The following is a 27,780-nucleotide window of genomic DNA, read 5'->3' on the forward strand; positions in this document are numbered from 1 at the left end:
TACGAATAATATGGAGTAGTTCAGCAGTTTTATTATGAGAAGAGTATGCACTGTCAGCAATTTGTCATCAATGTTATTCTGAAGACGTTGATGTCAAACTTGTGTCAAAGTCTAAATGTCTAAATACAATGTTTGTTATCACAGAATGAAAACTGGCCTTGCAGCATGTTGACATGGTATAACTTTTATTATATTTTTTAGTTGTAAAAGTAACACAATTATTTATTTATTTATTTATTTTCTACAGTACTCTAACATTATGCATTGCATTATACATATTATGTGTGGGAGGTGATGGGGAAGTACACAACATAAAGAGCACACACGGGTAACTCCCTTAACTCTGTGAGGTCTAGGTCATCAGTCATCATCACCTCAACCTGAGCCCCAACACGAAACACAATCCTATGATTTGAATTTCAAAGACTTGGGAGAGCAGTTTTTATAAAGCAAACGTTCCATATTTTGACTTTAAAAGGTTAGTTTAATGGTGACCCCTCTACTGTTAGGGTCAGGGTTTCATTAGAATCCACTATTTTATTTAGGAAACAATAGAAAAGCTTTTACCAGAACAAATATAATGAGATTCACTATTTGAAAAGTTTGTTTATTTAGCATGGGTCAGAATAAACCCAACATTGACACTAGATGGGTTGCTGTAGACCTGATGGATTTCAGAGCAACACAAATGAGTATAAAGTTAATGGAAACTTGAGCTTGAAAAAAAAAATACTTTCAGTGGCTTTTTCTTGCTGACAGGTCTCTGACCAAACGGCTTCCTGTTCGTGTCTGAGTGGGAGGAAACATGTCAGCAAATAATGCATCGTACATGCAGAGCCTGTTGTTATGTGTCTTCATTGTTGCTGTCAGTTCATCCCTGTGAGTCATCTTGAAATACCACCAACATGTGATGTGAACTTTTGTCTTTAGTACTGCTGGTGCAGGTGTTCATGGCTGTGAGCTGATGTGATTTAGTGAGCGGAGAATGAGTTTAGAACTGGTGCGATTGGTCCTTCCTCCCCATTTAGTTCATCGGTCCATTCCAATCACAATAAAGCACCATTGCATGGCATTTTAGATGTGGCTCCTGAACGGCAGCCATGGAGGGTGTGAGCAGCTGATTGGTCAGTTTGGAGTTGCCTCGTCGTCCTCCAGAGCTTCGGAGATCATTACGCAAAGATTGGCGAATGAGGGACGGTCCTCTGTCCTCTGCAGAGAGAGAGAAAAGACAAAAGATATTTGAATACAGGACTTTTACATGTTTATATCATGTAAGAGGATGGGTTCTCGTATCACGAGACATTTCCAATTATCCATATGAAAAAGCATTTTTAAATGAGTCAATGTTCAGCTTTTGTGCATGTACCAAAAAACTCAATTAAAAAAAATTTGGGAGTTTTTCTTGTTCTAGTCATTCATGTTTGCGTTGTTGTATATTTTAATAACAATGATTGACACATAATCCCAGGGCAACGAGGCGCTCTCACTTCTCCATTAGTAAACCACTGTTAGAATCAGCTGAGCTAAAGAGGTCAATAGAGGTTAAAAAGCAAAACAAAACAAATTATCGCATTATGATTTTTGTGTTTCATGCAATGTGTTCCAAGGTAAAGTGTTATTGTAATCTAGAACTGCAACTATTCACAGAGTAAGATGATTATAAAAAATTCTAAGCACTAAATCTTTGTTTTGATGCTTCGTTTAGGGCAAGGCTTGGTAGCACGCCATTGTCACCATGGAAACGTGAGTGTTTCACCCACATTCGTGACTAAAAACAGACCTGCAATACAAACGTATTTCAGAGCAATGTGTGAATAAAAAGTTTGACAACATTAAGCCCACACAGCCTCCAGCTTTAAACATTAACACTCATAACACAACAGCAGCGATGATGACACTGCCACAGTTTAACGTGGAGCCGGAGTCTGTTTACACACCGGAAGTGCAAAAAGGCGGAGCCGTTACTCCATCCACCGCCGTTTGTTTTACGAAGAGAAAAATCTGCAGTAAGCTTTCAGATGTTGTATAAAAATATGCAGAAGAACCTTTAACATGGTCTGATATCATGTTTAAATTATACAGCTTGCTGAAGGCTGATGACAGCCATCCTATTTTACATGGAAGTGAACAGCGGTGAGTCTAAAGGGGGTCATACGGTGTACTAGACCATATTAATTTGAATACTTTTGTAACATTTTTCAGATTGAGTAAGTAAAATAATATAAAATCCTATCAATATAAAAATAACAGCTAAAAAATACATTTAAAAAATAAAAAATTATAAGAAACGAGCCTCATATGAAGAATTTACTTCCCATTTTTTACTCACCTCATACCAACACATCTGCATGGTGTCATAGATGGCAGGCTTGGCCATTTTGGGCCTGTACAGGCGATGACCCTGTGTAACTAATGTCACCACCTCATGGTTGGGGCTTTGCTCAAATGGCATCCGACCCTCTGTGAAGACCTCCCACATCAACACACCTGGAGACCCAAACACAGAGAGGCGATTTTTTTTTATGAGCGCTGAGAAAATTTCTGTCTGTTAAACTAAGTGGAAAAATGTTCCAGCTCACCGTATGACCAGACGTCCGACTTGCTGCTGTATTTGCAAAAGTTAAAGACTTCAGGAGGTGACCACTTCACAGGAAACTTGGCGCCCGATGAGCTGGTGTACTGATCATCTAACACGTATCTGCATTTAAACCATTTAGTGATATCAGACGCTTTTATTTTCTATCTGCTGACTTGATGCGAGTCATTTATAACTGGAGGGAAACTTGTACCTGGTCATGCCAAAGTCAGACACTTTCACCACTAGAGAGTCGTTTACCAGACAGTTTCTGGCTGCCTTTAGAAAACGAAGAACAACAGAAGAGGATGGAATCAAAACATATGACTAAAAGTACTTAGCAGCTCAATTTACTTAGTGATGGATTTAACAGTTTCCCAACGATAAGCCAAGCTTGAAGTTACCAAGTCTCTGTGGATGAAGCCGTTGGCTTCCAGGTGTGCCATGCCCTCGCAGACATCCAAACAGATACTCAGCAAGCACCCCTGGTTAAAGCTGCCCCGCCGCTGCCTGAGGTAGTTCAACAGGCAGCCCTGCTCCATGAACTCCGTGACAATGTAGATTGGCCGCTGCTGGCTGCACACCCCATACAACTGTACCAGTTTGGGGTGGGACAGTTTCCTGGAGAGGGGAGTTGGTTTTGTTAAATGGAAATGACATTTTCCAAGCAGCAGTTTCAAATATTTATTGGTCAAAGAGGCTCAAATGTGAAGAGTCGGTTACAGATTTCAGTTCCTCCTTTGTCATATTTGATTGCTTCATCATTTCTCTACTTGTTCTGAGACAACCTTCTACTTGACAGAGAAAAGATAAGGAAAGCTCCTTTTGGCTGCTCCCTTTTTCGCAAGCGGTCACCACACTAGGTAGCTCCACATGTTTGATGTGGCAGATTTTCACACAGTGAAAGGATGTGTCGTCTCCCAGGACAAAGCTGGAATCTTTCACTTATGAGGTGAATTTGTAAACCACTATAAACTATGGAGGCACATAGATAAGGTGTAGGTGAAATATTGCTGTAGGACTTTTTAAACTCCACCAGGTGGTAGAACAGGTGAAGGACGACTTCATCTGTGCTGTTTTTGAATAGACCTGCAAAAATCCCTCTTTCTCACACCATTTCCTCATCCAGTATGACTTTGGCCTTTTCCTTACTTACATCATAACCTTGGCCTCCTCAATGAAGTCTTCCTCATACATGGCTCCCTCCTTTAACGCCTTGATGGCCACTTTGTGTTGAGCTCTCCACTTGCCGAGCCTCACTACTCCAAACTGACCGCAGCCCAGCTCCTTCATGAAGGTTAGTTCATTGGGGTCAATCTCCCACTTTTCTGAAAGGAAAAAATGTCAAACATTACAAGAGCACACGATAACTCCTACCAAGACATTGTTCGTGATATTTGTCGTTCTTGAGTAAACTCTAGTCTGTACTCAAGCTAGCATCAATCAAGCAATGGTTAATTTTTAATGTTAGTTCAATAAAGAGCAAAAAGGGTAAAAAAGAAAGAGCATTATTTGTTTAAAGATACACAGTTCATCGTAAAGACTCACCATAGCTGAAGCCAGCAGTGGATGGAGCTGATTTGTCTTGTTTTCCAACAGGATATCTCAACCTGGCTACAAGACCTAAGAGAGACATGTAGAGAGATATAAATGTAAACTTTACCAGAGAGCCCTTCATGATAGGCTAAGAGGGGAGCCCAGAAAAGGAAGCTTTCCGTCACATTTATCCACATTCAACATTTTTGAGTCATTATCTAGGTCGGTATAGGTGAGGCTTAAATGATACTTCAAAGCTTTGCCTTTATTCTCAGCTGTCAGAGTTGAACAGTTATCATGATGGCAGCAGTCGACACAAAAGAGCACAAATTCATAAGTTCACAAATTGTTCTTTTCAGAAAACTGTGCAAACGAGCTCGAACTTTCTACCGTTTCTCAGATGCACGATTGCATCACTCTATGAACTGAACTTCTTTTGACCTGTGACTAGAAAAAGCAAGCGCGATGGCAGACCTGCCTTGGGGCGACAACAGCAGTTGCCTCAAGGCACTTTATGTTGTAAGGTGAAGACCCTGCAATATCCTACTACTATACATACTACTTTCAGTAGTGAGATAAAACTGCTCAAATTAAGTCTAAGTACTGTGTAATATTAATTTTCTTTAAAACTGAAAATGGTAAGTACAAAGAACCTAAAGAACTTCTTTTTAAACTGTACACAATTTAACCCCTGTTACAGATTTGCAGTTGGGATACAGTACCCTTGACTGGATAAGTGGAAGATGATGAATGGATGGATGGACACAACTTTCAATAAGTTGCAAGAATAATTCTCAATTCCAGCCAAATCTAATGTTGTCAGAAAACAATTTCTTTCTACATTAATACCTTTATACATCATATCATATTATAGTATTTATTGCAAAGTGTTGGGCAAATTACTTTGAAAAAGTAATTAGTTATAGTTAGGAAACCTCTTCCCGCTCCACCACAACCACCCACACATGCAGGGCCTTGGAGTAGGGGTATGTCACCAGGGTGCAGAGGAGGCTACCACCCCCCCCCCCCCCCTCTGTCCCCTTCTGGCTGCCTCTGCCTCAATTTTATCTCACAACTTAGACATTCACATTAGTCACACTCTCATTACACATACATATAGGATCTTGGGGGTGGGCACGATACACGGATTCCAAAAGACCATCAGGGTGTACACCTCACCCCTGGCGTCGTTGCCCACCTCTCAATTTTAAATACACGTAGACATTGAGGGCTAGCAGGAGGGACCATGCGCTTACCTGCTGCTCTCTGGCAGGTAGCTCCATGCCCTCCTGGGTTTTAAATGCACCTTAGAACACACATGCATCAACACTACAATGAGTGGGTGGAGGGAGGTTTGGAGTCTTCTCTCACCCCCGTTCTCTGCGACCTGCTGGAGCGGGGGGGCTAGGAGGAGGAGTTGGCCGTCCGACTGCGGTCTGGAGTGTGGGGCCTCCCTGCTGCTGCGGAGTCGGGGCGGTCTGCCTCTCCCCACCGCAGGGAAAAGGGTAACACCACCTGGGTCTGGGTGCAGTTCCCCCCTCCAGGGGCAAGGGTACCTAGACCCGGTTCGTAGAGTACGCTTGGGGAGTGTGATTGTGTGTACAGCGTCTCTTTATGTCTGTCTCCACGTTGGTTGAGTGTGGAGTAAGTGCATATGAGAGCATGAGGGTGGGAATGGATGTTTGTGTCTGTGTGTGCCTGTATGTCTGTGTCTATATGTCAGGTTGGGTATCAGACGCCACCTCTCTGGGGACACCTCAGGCCCTCCAAGGTTTGGAGACCTATCTCTCCCTACCACCACTTCCCTGCCAGTGGCGGACTCCCTCAGACATCGGTGCGTTGGTGGTTCTTTGTGTCCGGGGATGGGCGTCCAGTTACACACCGGCTCACTCCTTGGCGGCCACTTATCGGGGCCTGGAGCCTGGGGCTCGCTCGGGCCACTTCGGAGGTGGGGTGCCCCCGGCCTCTCGGCCTGGGGCTCGGTCACTCAGGCACGGCTGGCTGCCGGCGGAGCTCACGGGCGCGTCACTGCAACTCCCCCTGGCTTCTGCTCCGCGGCTGCTGAGTGAGCCCTCATCTGGGACTCTCCTCAGCTCTTTCTGGGACAGTGGTGCGGCTGCCCCTCTGTTGGTCTTCCATGATCTCTTGTGTTCTGGGGGCCTCTGGATGTCTGGAGTTTTGATCTCCTCCATACCTGCTTCATGCCCTGGAGGACGGGGCTGTGGCCCCCCCACACCCTCTAGCAGATCATTACATGAAGGAACCTTTTAAAAAAACAAGCGCGTCCATGCTCACAGGTGTACACACGGGTGATCACACCCACAAACTACACCCTTTTTGGCTCCTACCTCAAAGCACACTGTGTTCTGTTGATCTTATGTGCTGCACAATAATGTTTAATATTTAGTATTTACTGTCATATTCCCATATATCATTGTGATGCTGTTTATTCTATTACTCTTGTTCTCTTCTGCTTGTTTTCTTTTTTCTTTCTCAGCAGGTGATCCAGGTGATTGATATATGCATTTTTTATTTCTTTTTTTTTTCTGCCCGTTCTGTTGGTTTTTGTTTTTTGCCCTTCTCCCCCGTCCCTCTTCTCAGCTGTTTCTCTTTCCCTCTTTCTTTCTCCCCTTCTTTCCCCCAGTCAAGTCTGTCCCGTATTCAGTAAGTGAAAACAAAATAAACAATAAAAGATGAATCAAATGGACCATTACGGCAAGGCTGGGATGGTCAGTTTGGTAAAGTAAATCCGTTGGGCATCTTTCTTTGCCTTTAGACAACAATTCTGATGGCAAAAGAGCCAAACGGGACAGGCCAAAAAAAAAAAAAAAAAAAAAAAAAAAAAAGAACATCACAAGTCTGATACCTGTAGGCCTGACAGCAGGAGGTGTATCACTCCTCCTGTTTTCCACCTGGAGACAGCATTTACACTGCAATCTGTCTTTGGTGGCTGTTTTGGCAGCAACTGTGATATTCAGCAGTTGCACTATTGTTCTGACACACAAAACAAAACTATCGATTACACTACACAACACAACGCAACAAACTAACTTTAGACTCCAAACACGCTAAAAGTCACATATCTCTCACGTCTCAAAACTCTTTCTCTCTTTCTCTCACTCTCGTCGCTGTCACTCCTTACAAAGTTTTAGAGTTTCTTCCTGCAGTAAACATAACGATAGTATTCAGGAAAAACATTGTAAGTTCACTAAATTAGCTTGAAAAGCATTGACTACATGAAAATAGCCATTTTGACAAGGCTCATCTAAGCCATCAGCAGATGTTGCACTGAAAAAGTGCAAAGTATAATCAGCTGATTTACAGCGATTACAACAGAGAAAACCCCAACAATGTTTTCCCTGCTGAGGTTTTGTTCTCCTGAGTTTGACACGAAGACCCTCAATCACATTGTCCATGAACTCACTGGTGCAAAGAGTGGGCAGCGAGTACCTGTCAAAGAAAAAAATGTCAACCTGCTGCTGACCAAACAGGAAGAAGACGCCCTCTGGAACACTTCAAAGAGACCCTGAACCAGTGCATTCTCTCTCCCCTACTCTTCCTTCTCAACATCAACTTTGTTTTGCGGACTGCCATGGCCATGGATGGCTTTGGGATACCTTGGCATCCACCAACACGTCTGAAGGACCTCGGCTTCATGGATGACATCGCTGATGGCTGACATCCAGAAGAACATGAAAACCATGACATCAAACTCGGAGCAAGAGCCAAAGTGGGCTTGTGGATCAGTGGGAACAAGACCAAGGCCATGAGGATTGGTTACATGACAACACAGGACCCCATTATGGTAGCACTGCAACCGCTGGAGGAGGTGAATCAATTCACCTACCTGGGCAGCATCCTTGCAAGCAACAGAGATGCTGACCATGAATGATGTTGTGTGTCGGAGAGCAACCATCGGACTGCAACACGTCCCCTCCATGGCATTGTGACTTAGCGGACAGTGCACTTTGGAGGTCACATTCTATGTCAATTCCCGCAAAGACTGCCCAAGATTGCCATCACGTGGAACCCTCCCCATGGAAGACGCAAACCAGGCCACGCCCATACAAAAAGGTGGAGGACTTTCATTGATGATTTACATGCCTTAGACATTGCATGGGATGAGGCCAGCCGCAGCTGATCGAGTACGCTGGCGGGGATTTGCCACCCAATGCGGACAGGGCGACCAAAGTAAGTCTCCTGAGTTTTGAAAAGCAGGGATCAAAATAAATAATCAGCTGATATGCATAAAATATCATTTATATTTTTACCAGAACAGTACTTCGTCCCATCTCTGTAACACAGGGTTAGTGTTAGGGGGTGGGTCTGGGGCACGTCACTGTCACCATTGATGTTTTAGGCCTCAGAGGGTCAGAAAAGCACCGTAATGCATTTAGCTTAAGTCACTGTTTAATAGTCTACACAAATTGTGTGTTGGTTACCTGCTGCATTATGTTTGTGGTATTCGATCAGGTCTGGGATGGAGCTGAAGAGATGTTTCTCAGCCAGGTAGAAGTGTTTTGGTAGGGTTTGTGTCTCCTTGATGTGGTAATGTTTAATAGCTGCACCTCCATCCCTACAAATACAACATAACCACAGTGTAAATCAAGTTGTACCAGCTTTTATTACATAAAACTTATAACTACCACACATGTGCAGAATTACCCTGAAGACTTGGTGTAGAGCGAAACAGTGTAGGTTCCTGGGGTGCTGGAGTTTCTAATAATGAAGGCTCCTTCTTTATCCTGGAGGGCATGGCACAGAGACAAAGGCTGAAAACTAAATAAGATTTTTGTTTAACCTCTCAACATACACCAGGGCACCAACAGACTAGATTTTGGGCTAGGGTTGTTTCAGCCACAAAATAAAGTTTTGACCTTGCAGTTTTTCTTCTTTCAGGATTTTCCATTTGAGCCTTCCAAACAGGCAAAAACTAACTAACCCCAGATGGCTCGGCTACATAGGGCTTGTTAAAAGATAAAAAAAAAACCACTCCATTCAACCTTAGTTTGATATAATTCATTTTAGCTCAGCCCCTTATAAGCCAACCTTCTACTGATTTGTATATAGAAGAGCTGAGCAGGTGGGTTTCTGTTCAGCTGTTCACAGTAGGTTTTATGTATTTCTTGTCTGCATGTTTCATGCTGTCAAGCCTGTGTTGTCATGTCTACATCTCTGTTCCCCTTTTGAAGAGTCGTGTCTTCACGTTCTATGCGTTTTGTTTTACTTCCCCTGTGGTGTCTCTGGCTGTGTCCCAATCCAGCGACCGCACGCTCCGTAGTGCGCATTTGGAGACCGATTACGCCACAGCGACACGATGACGGCTGTCCCAATTCGAAGTGTTCTCCAATTTGAGGGGTGAGTCCGGTGTAGACTTTGTGGTCCCATATATCCCACAATTCATAGCGCGGTGGTGGGTGTGGATATTTTCTTTGGAAAAAAACGGCAGATGGCTGAAATGGGGTTAGTTTTGCGAGATCTCGCAAAAGTTTTGCGAGATCCCGAGTTAGTTTTGCGAGATCTCGCAAAAGTCCGTCTTAATTTTTTTTACTCCCATGTCCCCTGCGGGGCTCCGTATGAATGTTTAATAAAGAAGAACATTAAAACATTACTGTTGGCCACATGTCGGCAAAGTTATGTGACATTAGTGATGTTTGTACTTGCAGCGTTAACTTGGTTTTAAAGCCTTTACGTTTTATATTCAGTCAGTCATATATCCACAAACACAACAAACTGAAAGTCAGTGATGCTGCTCGGTTTGCAGTCCTGAATATCACGGCACAAGCAGGATTCACTGCACGGTTAATGTTAGCTATGTTATATTGCTGCCTCTGTTCGGTGGTGTGTTCATATACCTCTTGTCATAGTTATCATTGCTGTCATAGTTGATTCATAGTTCCTCAGCCTCTTCACAATTTGTCAGAGTTATTTAGTTTTCCCAGTTTAGGTTTAGTTTAGTTTCGCCCAAGTTTAATCTCGGCTTGTTTTTCTGTTTATTGTGTATCAGCCCCAATAAAGGCTCGCTTTTTGTTTAACTTCAGTTCAGTTCTCCCGTGTCTGCTTTTGGGTCCGTTCATTAAACACACCAGCTGTGAAAGTGTGCCTGTAATTACCATATTAGAGATATCCCTTCTTTCTGACATCATAGAAAGCAAAGAGCAAACATGCCTGAAACTTTGCAGACTAAACTTTGTAGTTTCACCAGTAAAACAGTTACCAGAACATGTCACTGACAAACCATCTATGATTAGGCCTTATATTTGATTAACATCCACCTCTTTTACAATAAAATGCTAACCTGTGTGGAACTCTTAAATGTAAATACTTTGAAAAGAAAAACTGAAAGGCCAAAATGCATGAGACTAGACTGAAATCTAACATTTTCTAGTTTGTGGACACCATATAGCTAAGTAGAACCCATTTTAACATTAAACAGTTTGCCTGGCGGCTATTAAGAGGTTGACGGATTCCACAAGTTTAAAATTCAAGACTTTTCTAATCCACACAACAGTAATTTCTGTTATCTCAGTCACCTTAGTCAAAGAATCCAGAAAACTGGAAGGGCTGAAAATATCTAAATTTGTGTTTTCTTAAGAACAGATTTCGTTCAGCAACATGCTATCACTAATATCACCGTCTCTAAATCATAGAAGTACGTATAAACAGGGAGGGAATAAAGACAAAGAACCAAAGGAAGGAAAGAGAGCCTAACCTCCTTCCTCAGCAGCTCCTCAGCTTTATTCCTGTTGACATTTTTATTGTACCAGCTGGAACAAACAAAGAAAACACAACATGAGACTCTAGTGCTCTGCCTGCTTTGTGAAGCACTATCAGCTGGCTGAATCCAAACATCAAGAGTGAAATAAGCGTTTACTGGAAGATAGCATGACTCACAGTGAACTTTACGATTCAACTGCAAATACATTTACTTCAAGAGTACAACATCAGCCTCCAAATGATCGAAATATCTCTTCTACAGTTTTTGATCAACTTACAGTGGCAAAACCTAGATTTGCTATTTCACCAATGACATTGTGATGGTGTCTCAGGAAAGCTGAAAGTCAACCATGAGAGTTTCAATTTTGGTTTAGTTTCACTTCATTTATAGTGTTTTTAGCATTTTTCGTTAATAAATGTTCAAGATTCGTTTAATTTTAATTAACCCTGGGACCTACCATAGACCTAACTTACCATAGAACCAAGTTCGCCAGAGCTTATCTTTACATTTTTACATGCTGTAGTGCCATTTTTGGGAGCATTTCAAGTTGCTATACATCAATACAACCATTGTAGCCAAAATTTTAATAATGTGTATGCATTAAGTGCATAGTAATTACATAAATTGCAAAAAATTGCAAAAAACTGCAAAACAATTGAAAATTGTTTTTGTTTTTCTGTTTTTTATACATATATTTCTAGTTAGAGAAATTTAAGAGGTTTATCCCTCAAAACTGTAAATACAAAAAAGTTGCACAAAATTGTTTCAAACAACAGGAAATTTATTTTGAGTGTCTTTATAATTTTATTTTTGAGATACACCAATTTGTATATACTGCAGGAAAAACGAAAATAAATATTATGATGCAAATTTGCAAAAAAAAAAAAAAAAACCCAGCATGTGCATCAAAATAAACTATTTCCAGCAGTGCAATATGAGTTCTAAGCATCCCAGAAACGACACAGAAAAGCATAAAGTCTAACATGAATTTGAAAAACACCAGTATAGGCTTATAAGGCCCTGAAGGTAAAAAATTTAAAAACTGTTACGCAAAACGGAGCGTGCTGCTCCGTTCGGCTTTAAAGGGTTAATTTTGTAGATCAAATTGTAAGATTTAAGAAGTTGTCTATAGGACAATAATACAACACAATGCAAGTGTGTGACCTCTACTCATACAGATGCTGGTTTTATCATAAAGGTCTAACTATTAAATATATAACTATCACAGCTTTGATCAGAAATCTACACTTTAACTTTGGAAACCTGTATAACCTGTAAGATGTAATTAAGTAAACACAGTTAACTTAAGCAAATAACCACATATCAAACTCAATTCAAATGTGGCGTTGCCCAAGACTACTTTTCCCAACATGTGTTTAACTGCTTGGTGGTTGGCCATGCTTTCAGTCCATAGAAAGTGTGCTTGTGTAGACTCAGTAAATGCCAAATTTCAAAAACCCTGTATTAACAAGGTCCAGACATTAGGATTCAGCCAGCCATTAAACTCAAACTGTAACTGGGAAATGATTAACACACTCACACATATTGGACCAAGTTTCCGGATTTTTTCTCAGTTACATAGTTACTTGGAATGTATCCTTCCTCACTGTGAAAAAACACAAACAAACTACCACATCACCACAACACACAAAGACATGAGAAACTAGGTGGTAAAACACAGAAATACAGCGTGAACTCACTTATACTTGTTGCGTGCCCTGTACCAGTTGACGTCACACTTATCCACGATGACATACTCTTCCCCTTTCACCAGACTCAGATCATGAGGCTCCATGCCGGGGAAGTCATACATAGCCACGACCACCTCCTCTTCCTCAGCCTCCTCATCGTCTTCCTCATCATCTTCGGGGGTCGGGGGGGCAGGAGGAGGAGTCCGACGCTGAGGAGGAGTAGGAGTGAGTACAGGCTTGCAGCTCCTGGCTTATACTGATATATTGGTAGTACGTGTGTGTACGTGTGTGCGTGTGCACATGTGTGTGTGTGTGTGCACGTGTGTGTGTACGTGTGGTTACCCTCTCTTTTTTACACTTCTCTCCAGGAATCGGGGGTAGAGGTTTTCTGGAAACTAAAAAAAAAAAAAAAAAAAGGAACAGAAACAGCGAGTCAAGCATGAAGTTTTTACATTTTCGCATTCAGTTTCATCTTCACCATCATCTCTGCTTTCAGTTCACACTGACCTCTTGACCCTTCTGCTTCTGGTCACCAGTGATGTGGCTGATCAACAGCTGTTGATCAGCCACATCACTGCGGCGTAGTGCACTAGTCAACGCCTCAGCTTTTAAGCTATAAATGCAATTTCCTGTTTTTGTCTTCTCACTTGGTGAATCAAGGGTTTCAAAATGTAATAAAATAACCATGACAACGGAGCAACTCAGTTTTATCTGAAAACCTTTACTGTGAAAGGTTCACCGACTTTTACAAATGTATTCTACTTACTGTGCGAACGAGTTTGAGGTACTCTACCAAAGTGTATTAATGTAGTTATCGCTACATTTCACTGATGACTGGAGTCACTTTGCAAACTCAAAGGTTTACATTTAAAGAAATAGTTGGTTTATTGAAGCACTGTAGCTTCAACTGTGTGTGTGACTATACAAAACTATTAGGCTTTATCTGGGGCACTTAAATGCTATTCAAGTACAACTCAGCTGCCGGTGGCCTCTTACCGCTCCACGAGGGAGTATTTTAACATACTGACTCACAGTGTGGTAAGCTGGTTGCCCAGCAGCTGTCGAAGAGTGTAAAAAGGCTACAAATGGTCATTAGCACAGGCCACAAAATTATTGGCTGTCATCCTTCTCTCTCCTAGATATTGTTACCTCGCCAGAGGCCAAAACATTGCCTGAGACTGCGGCCACTCTGGCCACCAGGGACCTGTAACATCTGTCCTCATGTCACTGGCTCAGACACTGAGAACTAGGACTAATAGACCATGAACGGTTTCTTCTATAAGGCCATTACCACTCTCTTACAAAAAGCAGGTGTGCTGCATTCAAACACTGTTGGAATTACATTCTCACTATATGTTTTTATGTTTATTTTTTTATATATTGCCAAAATTATTGTAGTCTCCTAGGCACATAGGCATGCAGGCTGCTGTTACAAACATTTGTGAAATAATGGGTCGCTCTCAGGGGTCCAGTAATAACATTTTCTCGCTACTAAATATTCCACAGTCAGCTGTTAGTGGTATTATCACAAAGTGGAAGCGATCGGAGACGACAGAACACAGAGGTCGCCAACTTTCTGCAGAGTCAGTCACTGCTGACCTCCAAACTTTGGGGGTGTCCAAATTCATGGGCTGCATCCTCCTGAGGCCGCATTTGTAGACCGATTACGTCACAGCGACACAATGAAGGCTGTCCAAATTTGTAGACTCCTCCGAATGCAGCCAACAAATGCGTCCTCCTTTTCCCCAAATTTGAAGGATGGGTCAGGTGTATCCTTTGTGGCCCACCATATCCCAGAATTCAGAGCATGGCCCAGCCAATTCCAGTTTTAAGTTTTAATAAAACTGCCACTATTAAGTTTTAATATTACTCTTATTACTCTTTCTACTCTTATGACTTTTAGCAAATTTTCAGGTGAGAATGTAGCTGTGTAAACTTCAAATATCTGCTTGGCTAATTAAGATATCATATAATTGCAAAAGTCCTCCGACGTTTTCAGAGACGTCTGTTATTCACCAGCTCGAGAGCTCGCCGGGAGCTCGAGGGTCACTAGAGCCGCAGAGAACGGCACACATCATTTTCAGATCACCACGGTCTTTCGCTACTCAGGTTAAACGCAATATATAAGTCACTTAGACAACCTAGTTTGGTTTTTTTCAGTGTTTTATTTGTTCAGGACTAAATCGGTTTGGCTGAGATAAAAGTTATTAGATTAGATTAGATAGCTGAATGTGAAAACAGAAACAGGAAACTGATGAAACAGAAGTGTGAGGCGGTCGAGAATTTACGCCAGTGTCCTGTTATATTTTAGATAGCAAGGAGCAGACGGCTGAGTTTATTAAACTCCACCAAGACAGCGGTGACGCTAATCTGAAGGCTAGACCGTCCCATTTCACAGACGTTTACTTCATGCTCCTACCTGTGTGGGAACAGTTTGTTTGTGGCACCCTCCTGTTCAAATATGACTGTGCACCAGTGCACAAAGCAAGCTCCATAAAGACATGGATGAGTTATGTGTGGATGATGTGGAAGCTCTTATAGCTGCAAAGGGTGGGCTGACATTATATTGAACCCTTTGGATCAATAATGTTACTCAAGGCAGATGAGCAATTACGTTTGGCAATAGCGTATTTATTTATTTTTATGTCACATGACAATAATGATTTGCGCATTCAATGTGGACTCGGACACTTTATAGCACAGCTACCTCGTTCACATTATGTGCACGTGGCTTTGTGGTGTAGCTGATATCATGATCTAAAAATGTAACATGCAACTGTTACTCTGGGACATGAAAGCTCATTGTATCATAAATACAATGTCAAAAAAAGGCTTTCTGTTTTATTCTATTCCAGCATACAATGCACAGAATGAATTTTTAATACACAAATTATTCAGCAAATATGAAAACTGGTATTTACACACATTTTGTGGATTCTATGTGAAGCTCGGGGGCCAAAACTGTGAGCCAAAAAGACACTATAAAGGTCTGTAGCATTTAATGTTAACACACTGAGGTAGAATTTTGGAGTTAGTTAGTTTCCAGTATTATGCAACTGATGTGATGTGGTTGGTGCTAGCTCACACTGAGCTGACATAAAATGAGTGCAGCGTAAGGACATCAGCTTAGCAAACAGCTAAGATGTGTGGCTAATGTAAGCTAAACCTTGCTTCAGATCTGGGTCAAAGTGTCACCCCACAGGTTTATGAGACTGGTTTGTTCTTTATGAAATCGTGACTGTTAAACACGGATAAAAGGCATCATTTTCATTGGAGGGGGGCTGGTTGAAGCAGTGTGTGCTTTGCAGCTTCTTTGTAGACATTCTGGACAGCCCGCCTTCGTTACAAGCTCCATTTGAAGGATAATTATTTTTCCACAGGTTGTTATTAACCATAAAGTTAATAACAAAGTCAAGAGACAGGAAGTCTAGATGGAGCACAGAAAGCAAACATGAGCGTCAGGCACTTACTGTCTTCTAACGGGTTGTACTGCTCGCACCCCAGTGCTTGTTTTTCTGCCTGGCGGCAGCAGAGCCACAACCCATCCTGCCAGAACTGAGGGTGAAACTTCACCAAGACCTCTGCGTTGTCTTTGATCTCTGGATACACACACACAAACACACAAAAGTTCAACAAAACCAGGTCTTTCCTGCTGCTTCTCTTTGAATTTTTATGTCTAGATTATCTGAGACTGGTTTTCCTTGATAAGCTGTATATAAAGTTAGGTTGATAAACTGCATCCGCCATCACTAAAGCTGCAGCTGAAGTACAGAACTTTAGCTTTAATTTAGAGATGAACAAAAGCACTTTGTGAAATGTTTAAACTGCAGCTACAGTTGTAGTGACAGCTTGAAGTGAGGAACTCATGACTGTCACAAAAGGATGGGTTTCCTCTTTTGTCATCCCTTGCCAGACGTTTAATGCAGCTGTTTTCAGTTGTTCGTTTGTGGGCCTTCCTGCCTCAGTCAGTGCAGAATATTCCACTCCTTTACCTTAAAAACATTTGGTTTTCTTTAACTGGAGGTTTTGGGTTGTTGTCTATCTGTGCTTCCAAGCGGCATGAAGTCAACTTTGCAGCAGTTGACTGAATCCCTTCATCTAGCTCCTTCCCCACATCGTTACTAAATGCAAGTGACCTATTGCCACTGTAAGCCACATGTTTTCAGGTGCTGTTGTATACTCCAGATCATAAATCATTCCAAGCCCTGTTCTTACTTTTTTCCCCCCCCCATATTTCTGGTACGAGTTCATTTTAATGTCACCTGCTCAAAAAAAGCAATTCTGTCCAGGTTTGGCTGGTCCAGATTTTTTTTTACTACTTTAATTTGGCATTTCCGTTCTTAAGGATGATTCATGGTTCATAAATCTTGCATTCAGTATTTTCTCTGACCAAGTTTTCTCTGGAAAATAAAATATCTACCACTTGGAGGGTGCTCTTTATTAGGTTGAATGTTCTTAAGAGTTTGTCTTTATCATGCTAAGGATCCTGTGATCCTCTACCAGTGTAGTCTCGTGTGACCGTCTGGGTGTTTTTATGTTATCTTTTTTTTTTTTAAATTCTCAATATGCACCAGATTGATGTTGATGTGGTCATTTCTAAGGTTACCGATCTCTGATTAATTTATTTTGGCAGCTTTAGGATTGTCTGTTTCATTTGGACTGTGGCTTTCAAATGTAAAAACATCTTTTTGAATCAACTCCAGACCTTTACCTTTTCCATAATTTCAGTATAAATAATGAAAGAAAAGTAACACCAGTCCATGACACAATTTTTTATCGACTGTCCACTTGCTTCCAGTCCATGCGAAAGTGAGGCTACATTTAAAAACGTGTAATTATTAAAGATTTCATCCAACTTGTTCATGAAGATGCTCAAATTAAAGAAAGTTTGAGCGATTTCAATTTCAAACTGAATAAAGCAAAATGAAAGACCCACTTTACGACCCATTGACCCACCCACTGAACTGAATTTGGTGGTGAAAAATGTTTCTTATGTTAATTTAAGAGCTGTTAAAACAGACTGGCCAATTGTGACCGGAGCTCTAAAGTAAGGGTGGGGGTGAACACAACAGGAGGGTTGTCTGTGAAGGTTCTCAGTCATCCAGGTCATCATAGTCAAAGGAGCTTGCATTGCAAAGAAAAGCGTCTGGACTTCTTTAAGTTGCTTGAAGACGTTTCACCTCTCATCCGAGAAGCTTCTTCAGTTCTAAGGTCAAATGGTGCAGAGTCCCAGATATAAACCTAGTGGGAGTATCCCACCACAGAGGGACAAAAGGACCCCCTGATGATCCTCTAATCATCAGGGGGTCCAGGACTATAATCCAGGACCCCCTGGACTATAATCCAGGACCCCCTGGACTGGATTATAGATGGCAGAGAGTTGGTGTCTGCCATCTATAATCCAGTTTTGAGATCCCTTCCCAGACGCCTTAACGCCCACTCACATCCTGGGTCATCTGACCTCAGGAATTCGCATGATAAGGTGGGGCCAGGTTTCACAATGAACTCACCCGAAACTCTGGCTGATTGGGACCCACGCCCAGTTTCACACCTTGGCTCAGGCGATTAGAGGATCATCAGGGTTGTCATTCACAGTTGAAGCTGAAATATGTAGAGTATCCCCGTGTTTTTGATCTATACTGCAACCAGCCACCTAACCTATAATGATACTGTTTGTATTTATACTCATTGATATCTATTTCCTATGAAAGACTTTGAGATGCACCCATTTATAGTCCTAATGACTGATACTTGCATTGTTTAAATAAAGAGAATTAAATTATTTAGAATAAAAAGATCAACAAAATAAAAAGACCATTGTGACCTCTAGAAGAACATCAGTAATGATACACAGTTCAAACTATAAGACAGAAAAGTGAACTAACCATTGCACTTCTGAGGTTTGAGAAATCAGGTCAAATTACTAAGCAGTACACAGCGCTTCTGTTGAGTAAAATAAATGCTAAATTTCTCATGACAGGAACAACAAGAACAATGGAAACAGTGCAGGGGTGCTGGAAGGTATTTGCATGTGTGAAAACCAGTTTGTGCTTTGTGGTTCAAAGTGTGAAAAAACATCTCTGCAGTACTTCAGATGTCTAAACTCCCAGTGTGAGCTTTCATACCCTACCCCTGTATATATGTGCATTTGCTAGTTTTTCACAGAACAAAACAGGGACTGACCTTCTTTGAGGCTCTGGACCCATCGACTTCTGCTTTCATGACTTGGAGCAAATACATAGAGGGTGTTGGTATCGTACACCACCTGGACACAAACACACAGATCTGTCTGCTAACACAGTTTTATGTAGATTTCAAAGCTGCATAGGCATAGTTTAATCTTACAACAAAACAAGAAGCAGTCTGAAAGCCTAAACATACTTAGGAGGTTCATAATGCAACAAGAATAATACACTTTAGACTCAACTTGAAAAAAGGCAGATGTGAAATGTAAAAGTGTGGTTACAGGTTAAATTTGGCATAATAATTGGATGTAAACTATAATGTGATATTTAAAATCCCCATAAACCAGATATACCAGTGTCATTTCCTAAATGTTCCTGATACAAACAGAGTAAAATTTAAGCATTTAAGCAAGTTTGAGCTTATTCTGCCTTCAAGAACAGGTCAGAGGTCCAAAACGATGTAATATTTTAATTTGTATAAGGGGCTTAGCAAGAAAGTGACTGGACTTCTTTAAGTTTCTTGAAGACGTTTCACCTCTCATCTGAGAAGCTTCTTCAGTTCTCAAACCAAATGGTGGAAAGGCCGAGTTGTCCCATAAAAGGGACGTTGACCCACTATTGATCAACTCAAGAATGGTACTGCATTTGTGTCTACAGGGAGTGCAGAATTATTAGGCAAGTTGTATTTTTGAGGAATAATTTTATTATTGAACAACAACCATGTTCTCAATGAACCCAAAAAACTCATTAATATCAAAGCTGAATGTTTTTGGAAGTAGTTTTTAGTTTGTTTTTAGTTTTAGCTATTTTAGGGGGATATCTGTGTGTGCAGGTGACTATTACTGTGCATAATTATTAGGCAACTTAACAAAAAACAAATATATACCCATTTCAATTATTTATTTTTACCAGCGAAACCAATATAACATCTCCACATTCACAAATATACATTTCTGACATTCAAAAACAAAACAAAAACAAATCAGCGACCAATATAGCCACCTTTCTTTGCAAGGACACTCAAAAGCCTGCCATCCATGGATTCTGTCAGTGTTTTGATCTGTTCACCATCAACATTGCGTGCAGCAGCAACCACAGCCTCCCAGACACTGTTCAGAGAGGTGTACTGTTTTCCCACCTTGTAAATCTCACATTTGATGATGGACCACAGGTTCTCAATGGGGTTCACATCAGGTGAACAAGGAGGCCATGTCATTAGTTTTTCTTCTTTTATACCCTTTCTTGCCAGCCACGCTGTGGAGTACTTGGACGCGTGTGATGGAGCATTGTCCTGCATGAAAATCATGTTTTTCTTGAAGGATGCAGACTTCTTCCTGTACCACTGCTTGAAGAAGGTGTCTTCCAGAAACTGGCAGTAGGACTGGGAGTTGAGCTTGACTCCATGCTCAACCCGAAAAGGCCCCACAAGCTCATCTTTGATGATACCAGCCCAAACCAGTACTCCACCTCCACCTTGCTGGTGTCTGAGTCGGACTGGAGCTCTCTGCCTTTACCAATCCAGCCACGGGCCCATCCATCTGGCCCATCAAGACTCACTCTCATTTCATCAGTCCATAAAACCTTAGAAAAACCAGTCTTGAGATATTTCTTGGCCCAGTCTTGACGTTTCAGCTTGTGTGTCTTGTTCAGTGGTGGTCGTCTTTCAGCCTTTCTTACCTTGGCCATGTCTCTGAGTATTGCACACCTTGTGCTTTTGGGCACTCCAGTGATGTTGCAGCTCTGAGATATGGCCAAACTGGTGGCAAGTGGCATCTTGGCAGCTGCACGCTTGACTTTTCTCAGTTCATGGGCAGTTATTTTGCGCCTTGGTTTTTCCACAGGCTTCTTGCGACCCTGTTGACTATTTTGAATGAAACGCTTGATTGTTCGATGATCACGCTTCAGAAGCTTTGCAATTTTGAGACTGCTGCATCCCTCTGCAAGATATCTCACTATTTTTGACTTTTCTGAGCCTGTCCAGTCCTTCTTTTGACCCATTTTGCCAAAGGAAAGGACGTTGCCTAATAATTATGCACACCTGATATAGGGTGTTGATGTCATTAGACCACACCCCTTCTCATTACAGAGATGCACATCACCTAATATGCTTAATTGGTAGTAGGCTTTCGAGCCTATACAGCTTGGAGTAAGACAACATGCATGAAGAGGATGATGTGGACAAAATACTCATTTGCCTAATAATTCTGCACTCCCTGTATTTGCATTACTACTCATTAACTCGACAGTATGCATATAAAGAAAGAGGTCTCTCTGGTTGCAGGTGAGAGTGTGGTAGTGTGTTTGTACCTGAAAGGGGTATTTGTTCTGGCAGGGGATGACCCCTCCTCCATTCTTGACAATCTCCACACATCTGATGCGACTCACTTCGATGGAGCCCCTCTTGAACTTCTTCTGTTGATGCAAACATCATGTCATTTTTTAATGTTTGCTGTCTTTGTAATATTATCCAACTTGCAGTCTTAGACACTTTGACATTTTGTGCTGACATAGCATATTTGCACATTAGCAGTATTCAAATGATTGTTGAACTAATTTGACATGTAACTCATTTCCTTCAGCAGAATTTTTGATTTAAACTGGGATAAGAGCCCTGTATGCAGCTGTGTGGGCATTCCTGGAAAAACTGAAAGTGAACACTCAGCTTAAAACAGGGTGTTGCTACCTGAACCAACGAGATGTTTAAACAGACATTTTCAGTTTCACAGTTGAAGGGCATAAATCATATTAAAACAATGTAGATTGATGACACTTTCACACCTGTGCAGTACAAATGAACCAGAACCATTAGCTTAACTTAATATAAAAAGAGATAAATGACTATTCTGGCTCAGTGTAACATTACAGAGCTACTGCTGACTCAAATGACTTTAATGTTTTTTGATGAAACACCCACATGTAGCTGCTATTTACTTAAACAAAAGGTTAAAAATCACCATTACAAAGGTTAAAAGTCAGGAGAAAAAAAAGGTACCACAAAAGCAAAATTACAATATGTACCAAAAAGAGAAGAAAAGTCATTTTTTAAAAGGCAATATTTTGATCCAAAGTATCATGCATGAAAAACTGGTATAAAATGACCAAATGCCAAAAAAACTTGGTATAAGAAAAGATGCTTTTCTTCCCTGGAAGTTAGACTTCTGCATCATCTCTGCTGTTGTTGAATTCTCTGAAAGCTTTCACTTCAGCATTCTTTGAAAACCGCGTCTCTCTCTCTAATAATGTCTCTAAAATAACTGCTGAACAGGAGCCCAGCTTGCTGTTTCCAGTTTTCATCTTCAAGTAAGCTGACTGGATACTAAACATGTTTCACTGGCAAGTTCAAACATCTAATTCCCAGACTATGCTATAGGATTATAGTATAGAACCAGGTAAGCATGAACTCTGAACCAGTGCTTCTCCTTATTGTCTGTTATTTGTGTCTTGTTCCTATAAAACATAGCCAAAGTTTCAAAATGAAGTCACTACATGTATCTGAGCCAAAACTCACGTTGTTGACTGTTGCGAGCTCTCCTTTTCTGTCCTTTTTTTCCCCCAATTTTGGTTTTGGATCTGTATGATGTCATAGAGAGGGGATATCCCTAATATGGTCATTAAAACCCACAATCGTTTATTTCTATGAGAGGCAGCCAGTCAGAAGAAGCTCTGTTAAAGTAAGGGTGGCCTTAACTGAAGGGGGTTAAATCAGGTTGTAGGAGAGACTGTAAAAAAATAAATAAGAGTTGTTTTTGTATTTTAATCATGCAAAATTACTCCAATAAAGTTCAAGAATAAAGTTACAGAGCTGGACATGAGCAGAATAAGTCGGCTTTAAGAAAAAGCAAAAATGATCAGATTGTCAGTGCTTGTCTTCCTCATGATCCATCACAATTCACAGGTTGTTATAATGTCTGAGAACTAAAATCCCTAAAATCCACTGAGATGTCAGGGAGACTTACAGTCACATCATGTACAAATCAATGTTGTTTCACTAAAGTCTAACCAGTACTGTAGGAGTGGAAGATGAACGCTTCACCATCACATAATCTCATCAGTACTAAAGGAGCTAAAAATAAAAATACAACATCCATCCATCCATCTTCATCCGCTTTATCCGGGGCCGGGTCGCGGGGGCAGCAGCCTAAGCAAAGAGGCCCAGACCTCACTCTCCCCAGCCACCTCCTCCAGCTTATCCGGGGGAATACCAAGGCGTTCCCAGGCCAGCCGAGAGATATAATCTCTCCAGCGTGTCCTGGGTCTGCCCCGGGGCCTCCTCCCGGTGGGACATGCCTGGAACACCTCACCTAGGAGGCGCCCAGGGGGCATCCTTGTCAGATGCCCGAACCACCTCAGTTGGCTCCTTTCGATGTGGAGCAGCAGCTGCTCTACTCTGAGCCCCTCCCGGATGGCCGAACTTCTCACCCTATCTCTAAGGGAGAGGCCAGCCACCCTTCGGAGGAAGCTCATTTCCGCCGCTTGTATCCGCGATCTCGTTCTTTCGGTCACTACTCACAGCTCGTGGCCATAGGTGAGGGTAGGGACGTAGATCGACCGGTAAATTGAGAGCTTCGCTTTTACACTCAGCTCCCTCTTCACCACGACGGACCGGTGCAGCGTCCGCATTACTGCAGCTGCAGCCCCAATCCGTCTGTCGATCTCCGGCTCCCTTCTCCCATCACTCGCGAACAAGACCCCGAGATACTTGAACTCCTCCACTTGGGGCAGGAACTCATCCCCGACCCGGAGTGGGCACTCCACCCTTTTCCGGCTGAGAACCATGGCCTCAGATTTGGAGGTGCTGATCCTCATTCCCGCTGCTTCACACTCGGCTGCGAACCGTTCCAGTGCGAGCTGGAGGCCCTCACCCGATGAAGCCAACAGAACCACATCATCTGCAAAAATCAGAGATGAGATTCTGAGGCCACCAAAGCGAAAGCCCTCCGCCACTTGGCTGCGCCTAGAAATCCTGTCCATAAAAATTATGAACAGAACCGGAGACAAAGGGCAGCCCTGGCGGAGCCCATCACCCACCGGGAACGAGTCCGACTTATTGCCGGCAATGCGAACCAAGCTCTTGCAACGGTTGTATAGGGATCGAATGGCCCGTAGCAATGGGCCAGACACCCCATATTCCCGCAACACCTCCCACAGGACACCCCGAGGGACACGGTCGAATGCCTTCTCCAAGTCCACAAAACACATGTAGACTGGTTGGGCAAACTCCCATGCACCCTCAAGTATCCTGGAGAGGATAAAGAGCTGGTCCAGTGTTCCGCGACCAGGACAAAAACCGCATTGTTCCTCCTGTATAAAATGTAAAAATACAACAAATGAACAGAAACTGAAAGCGACCTCAGCTCTTCCATCGTAATATGTCAGCCGGCTCTTGGTGAGGACGAACAGCCTCTCCTTGTAGTTCAGCGGCGACGTCCTCTTCTTCTGCTGCGAACGCTTGATTAGCAGCTCCTCCATCAGCAGGTCCGCACTCATCCTGGCCCCGCCGACGGCCTCAGCCCATTGGTGGAAGACGTCAGACCGCAAAGGTATGGAACTGATCTAAGAGAGATGACCAAATTCTCAGATATAACTCATTCCTCCTTCCAGATAAACACACCTTTAGATTTGTTGTTCCAAAAAAGTTAATACATTTCCTGAGATGAAACAAATTAGAACCAGGTCTGTATCATCAATATGGCCACAAACAGGAAGTCCTCCTTTGTCTGTGACCACATTGTTCTTCTACCACAGTAGAACTTTATCTTTAATAAATGCTGTCTCCTACATTTCTGGTGGTACGGAGCTTTTTGGGAAGCTGGACACAGCGAGCAGCTCTGAGGGGTTTTATTGCACTTTCTGTGGAAGCCTTATTTAGCAGGAATTTATTTTTGGTCATTACATCCACCCGTACTCTGAGGAAGTGCAGCCATCTATACCGAGCTTTCATTATGACTTATTTCTGTCTGTCTGATTCTGCTTTTTTTTGTCTTTAGAGCCACAAGGCTCATAAGCAGCGTCTCTGTTTACATGCGACGCACACTGATTTCCTTTATTTCACCGGCAACGCTCAGTTATCTTTATAATAACACAGTTTAGTTTCACTTGTGTCAACTCATTACACCTCAGCCTTTGTTGTTTATTTTCTTCTAGAAAGATGTGATTCATCCAGGATAAGATTTAAGAAGGGCTCACAGATCTCTTTTTACTTTTAAGAGTGAATAACATGATTTCAGTTTGGTTTCTTCTTTTTCTAAGTTGAAGCTGCTCCGTGTAACACCATAAAAACACCACATATGTCGCTTTAACAAAGTAATGAACTCTAATGACCTTTGCACTCAGTGGCTTCACAAGCTATTCATTCACTGTCAGCTCATTATGCAGTGATCACATAGCTCTCTTGCTGATTATCAGTTCATTTGCTGTGATTGATTCAATGTCCCAAGTTCAATCAGCACAAACTACTGAGTGTGATTAATAAAAACATGTGGGCATGTAATTCATCGACTAGAAATGACCATAGTCACTAGCATTTATGGGTAGGTGAGTAGCATATTAAGCTTACAAACCACATCCGATAGTCAGTACATCTTTTGTGGTGGTTAATCATCCAGTAAAACACTGAGTCAATCAATAATGTCAAAGTAAAAGAGGTGTTTTGTCTCGAGCTGATGCAGGATGTGCTCTTATCTGTGTCCGCCAAAGCTCTTCTCTCAGTTTGAACTTATCAGGTGATTTACAAATTTGGTTGGTAAGTAATAAGTAATTCCGTGCAAATCTATCAGACCCAAGGCAAATGGTTAGCTGCACTACACAGAAGCCTTTTGTTTCTGCTGTGTGAAACAAGTAATGTGAGCGTTCAACATCAGGAGGCAGATGGGGTTGGGCGTGACCAAGCAGCAACATCTGAGGTTAAAAATACATGCCAATGCTCAAGTGCCAACACATTTCCCACAGGGGCCACCTTAAACTGTCACCAAAAGTGCATAAATACCCACGGACTCCTAATTTTACGATTCTCAAATTCAGCTGTGGAAGTCACATTTTTGCTTAAATAAAAAAAAAAAAAAAGGTGGAAAAAAAGCTGTTTCTAAGAAGTTCATGGTGTGAAAATTCACCCAAGCCATTCGTTTGAATTTTTCTGAGGCCTGTTTGTGAGGCTGCATTAGCCAAGCGTCCCATTGAGTGCGTTCACAACATTGGCTCCTTATTGAATTAGCAGACAAATAATATGCTTCAGGATTTCAGAGTCTGTCACTTAGCATGAACCAGCAGGTATGTGTCTGTGTGATGCATCTGAGCAAGCATTCATAGAGCCCTTCAAACTGCCAGAGTCCAAAAACCAGCTGGTGACTTCCTGGTGGCATTCGATGTGCGTCAGACACGTGTTACTGCTGCTCGAACCAAAAACGAGTCAAAAAAACAAAGCTGGGTTGAGGCAGAGCAGAAGAGGCAACTTATTTTGGTCTCATGTGACTGTTTAATGCATCAAAATGCATAACGCTAATCTAAAACCTTAAACACATGCAGAATAACACTGCGAATAACATCTGATAAGATTACTTGATATAACGCCATCAATACAACAGTGTTACAGTAGTGTCGTCTGGATCTCCGTGCCAACTTATCAAAATATAAACATACAAAATCCTGGCAGGTTGCCTTCATGCATGTGTCTGCAGAGACATGTCAACGGTTTCCTTTATATAACTGTATGTATGGGATAAACATGTTAACAGTTTTCATGCCCGAAGGGTGACAAAGGCAACACCTGTCTTACTGGCATTGCACAATGAAGCACATTTGTTACTGGTGCACTGTGGCTCCTTAGTCAAAGGTCAAGTTGTTCCCCGTCTTCACCTTCTACCTTCTTTATTTTCATTTCAGCAAGCGGTAAAGCATCCTTTGACTATGAATAGTCCCCACAGAATACATATAATCAGTACATTCGCCCATAAAGCATAAACCCTTTACTGCTTGGGTACAGTTTGGATGTGAAACAAGGCCGAGATTCTTCACAGTAGTGTCCGTTAAGTTTTTCCAACCGCACTTAAATGCAGCAGAGGGAAGGTAGCGCACGCCGGTGATTTGAAGCGTATCGCGGGTTGTACACCTGTTCTCAGGTGATACTACACGGCTACTACATATACCATACTATATGTATACTATATTTTTTTTAATCTATACTGTCCGATTAAATACTAATATGGATATTTTACAAAGCAGCAGCTGAAAGCAGGTCCACTGGTGTTGTTTATACGCTGCAGCATCACCTCCACAAAATGAAAGTTTCAACGTTATTGAGCGTTTTTGCATCGTATCCTCTGTTTTAAACTCACAGCGTTTTTAAACTCACAGAGTTTAGCAGCGGCACTTCTAAACTCGCAGGTCCGCGGTTTCGTTTGCGGACAGCAGAACACAAAAGGCAAAAAGTTTACAGGAACTTCGCTGGGTGTCTGTGGAAAAAAGGATCCCTTACCTCCGCGCCTCATTTCCCAGTTTCTCCTCACTTGGTTGGAGTCCGTGGGCCTCCCATGTCGTTGCGAATCTCGGGAGCGGGATTCAGGAAATGAAGAGAAACGCACCGGCTCACGGGCACGCGCACTTCCTCGTATTGCGCTGCTGCACGGTGATCGCTGAGTGAGCTACGACTGATTTAGACCTCTGGGGTGGCTGCGTCACCAGTGGGTGACCGTCCCCGTCTCCAGCTTTCACGCATGTACGTGCTGTTACCTCGTGTTTAATGCAGAAGAAGCAAATGAGATGCCGGGATTTTCTTCCATCACGGGTCCCATTCCTGTTGGGTTACTCAGGGTTTGTTCTCTCACTTCCATCTGTGATGAGCCCTGTTACACCTGAACGTATCTTTCACACACACACACACACACACACACACACACACACACACACTCTATAAATCAAAAACTAGCAGCATATAGTCATAATAAAACACAAACTGACATGATGAGTCAGCATACAACAAGTACTCTCATTTAGAAAATTCCTTACTCAGTGATCGTTTCCACTGGAGCAGGTGCTACATGCACACACTCATGTTGCAGTTTGAGAGCACGTGTTTAACAT

The 27,780-nt window shown here is 42.2% G+C and overlaps 1 protein-coding gene across 2 annotated transcripts; it reads right to left on the minus strand.

The window, feature by feature from the left end:
- Positions 1-44: 44 nt before the first annotated feature.
- tec (tec protein tyrosine kinase) lies at positions 45-27,561 on the minus strand. 2 transcript variants are annotated; one of them, XM_085262765.1, is made up of 18 exons: positions 27,176-27,561; positions 24,055-24,258; positions 21,013-21,117; positions 18,704-18,785; positions 15,991-16,119; positions 12,863-12,915; positions 12,530-12,729; positions 12,370-12,435; positions 10,824-10,878; positions 8,777-8,856; positions 8,554-8,687; positions 4,124-4,198; positions 3,732-3,903; positions 2,980-3,196; positions 2,790-2,854; positions 2,580-2,698; positions 2,330-2,487; positions 46-1,209 (listed from the first exon to the last, which is right to left on the minus strand). In XM_085262765.1, exons 2-18 carry the CDS (start codon positions 24,190-24,192, stop codon positions 1,126-1,128), a joined length of 1,932 nt encoding a protein of 643 aa, XP_085118891.1. In that variant the 5' UTR covers positions 24,193-24,258; positions 27,176-27,561; the 3' UTR covers positions 46-1,125. The 2 variants fall into 2 exon arrangements, with proteins under 2 accessions (XP_085118899.1, XP_085118891.1); XM_085262773.1 differs by lacking the exon at positions 12,370-12,435 and having other exon boundaries at positions 45-1,209.
- Between the last annotated feature and the right edge of the window lie 219 nt (positions 27,562-27,780).

This window comes from Mchenga conophoros, linkage group LG3, assembly GCF_057382185.1.
Source record: "Mchenga conophoros isolate Kocher_MC1m ecotype Shallow Benthic linkage group LG3, M_conophoros_male_GT1.1, whole genome shotgun sequence".
In the NCBI taxonomy this organism is placed as follows: Eukaryota; Metazoa; Chordata; class Actinopteri; order Cichliformes; family Cichlidae; genus Mchenga; species Mchenga conophoros.

Coding starts and splice junctions, on each gene's coding strand:
- tec (XM_085262765.1), bottom strand. CDS start 24,192: ATGAGTGCGGACCTGCTGATGGAGGAGCTGCTAATCAAGCGTTCGCAG. Junction 12,730..12,862: donor AGAAGTGTAAAAAAGAGAGG/GTAACCACACGT, acceptor ACTCCTCCTCAG/CGTCGGACTCCTCCTCCTGC. Junction 2,855..2,979: donor GCTTCATCCACAGAGACTTG/GTAACTTCAAGC, acceptor CGTTTTCTAAAG/GCAGCCAGAAACTGTCTGGT.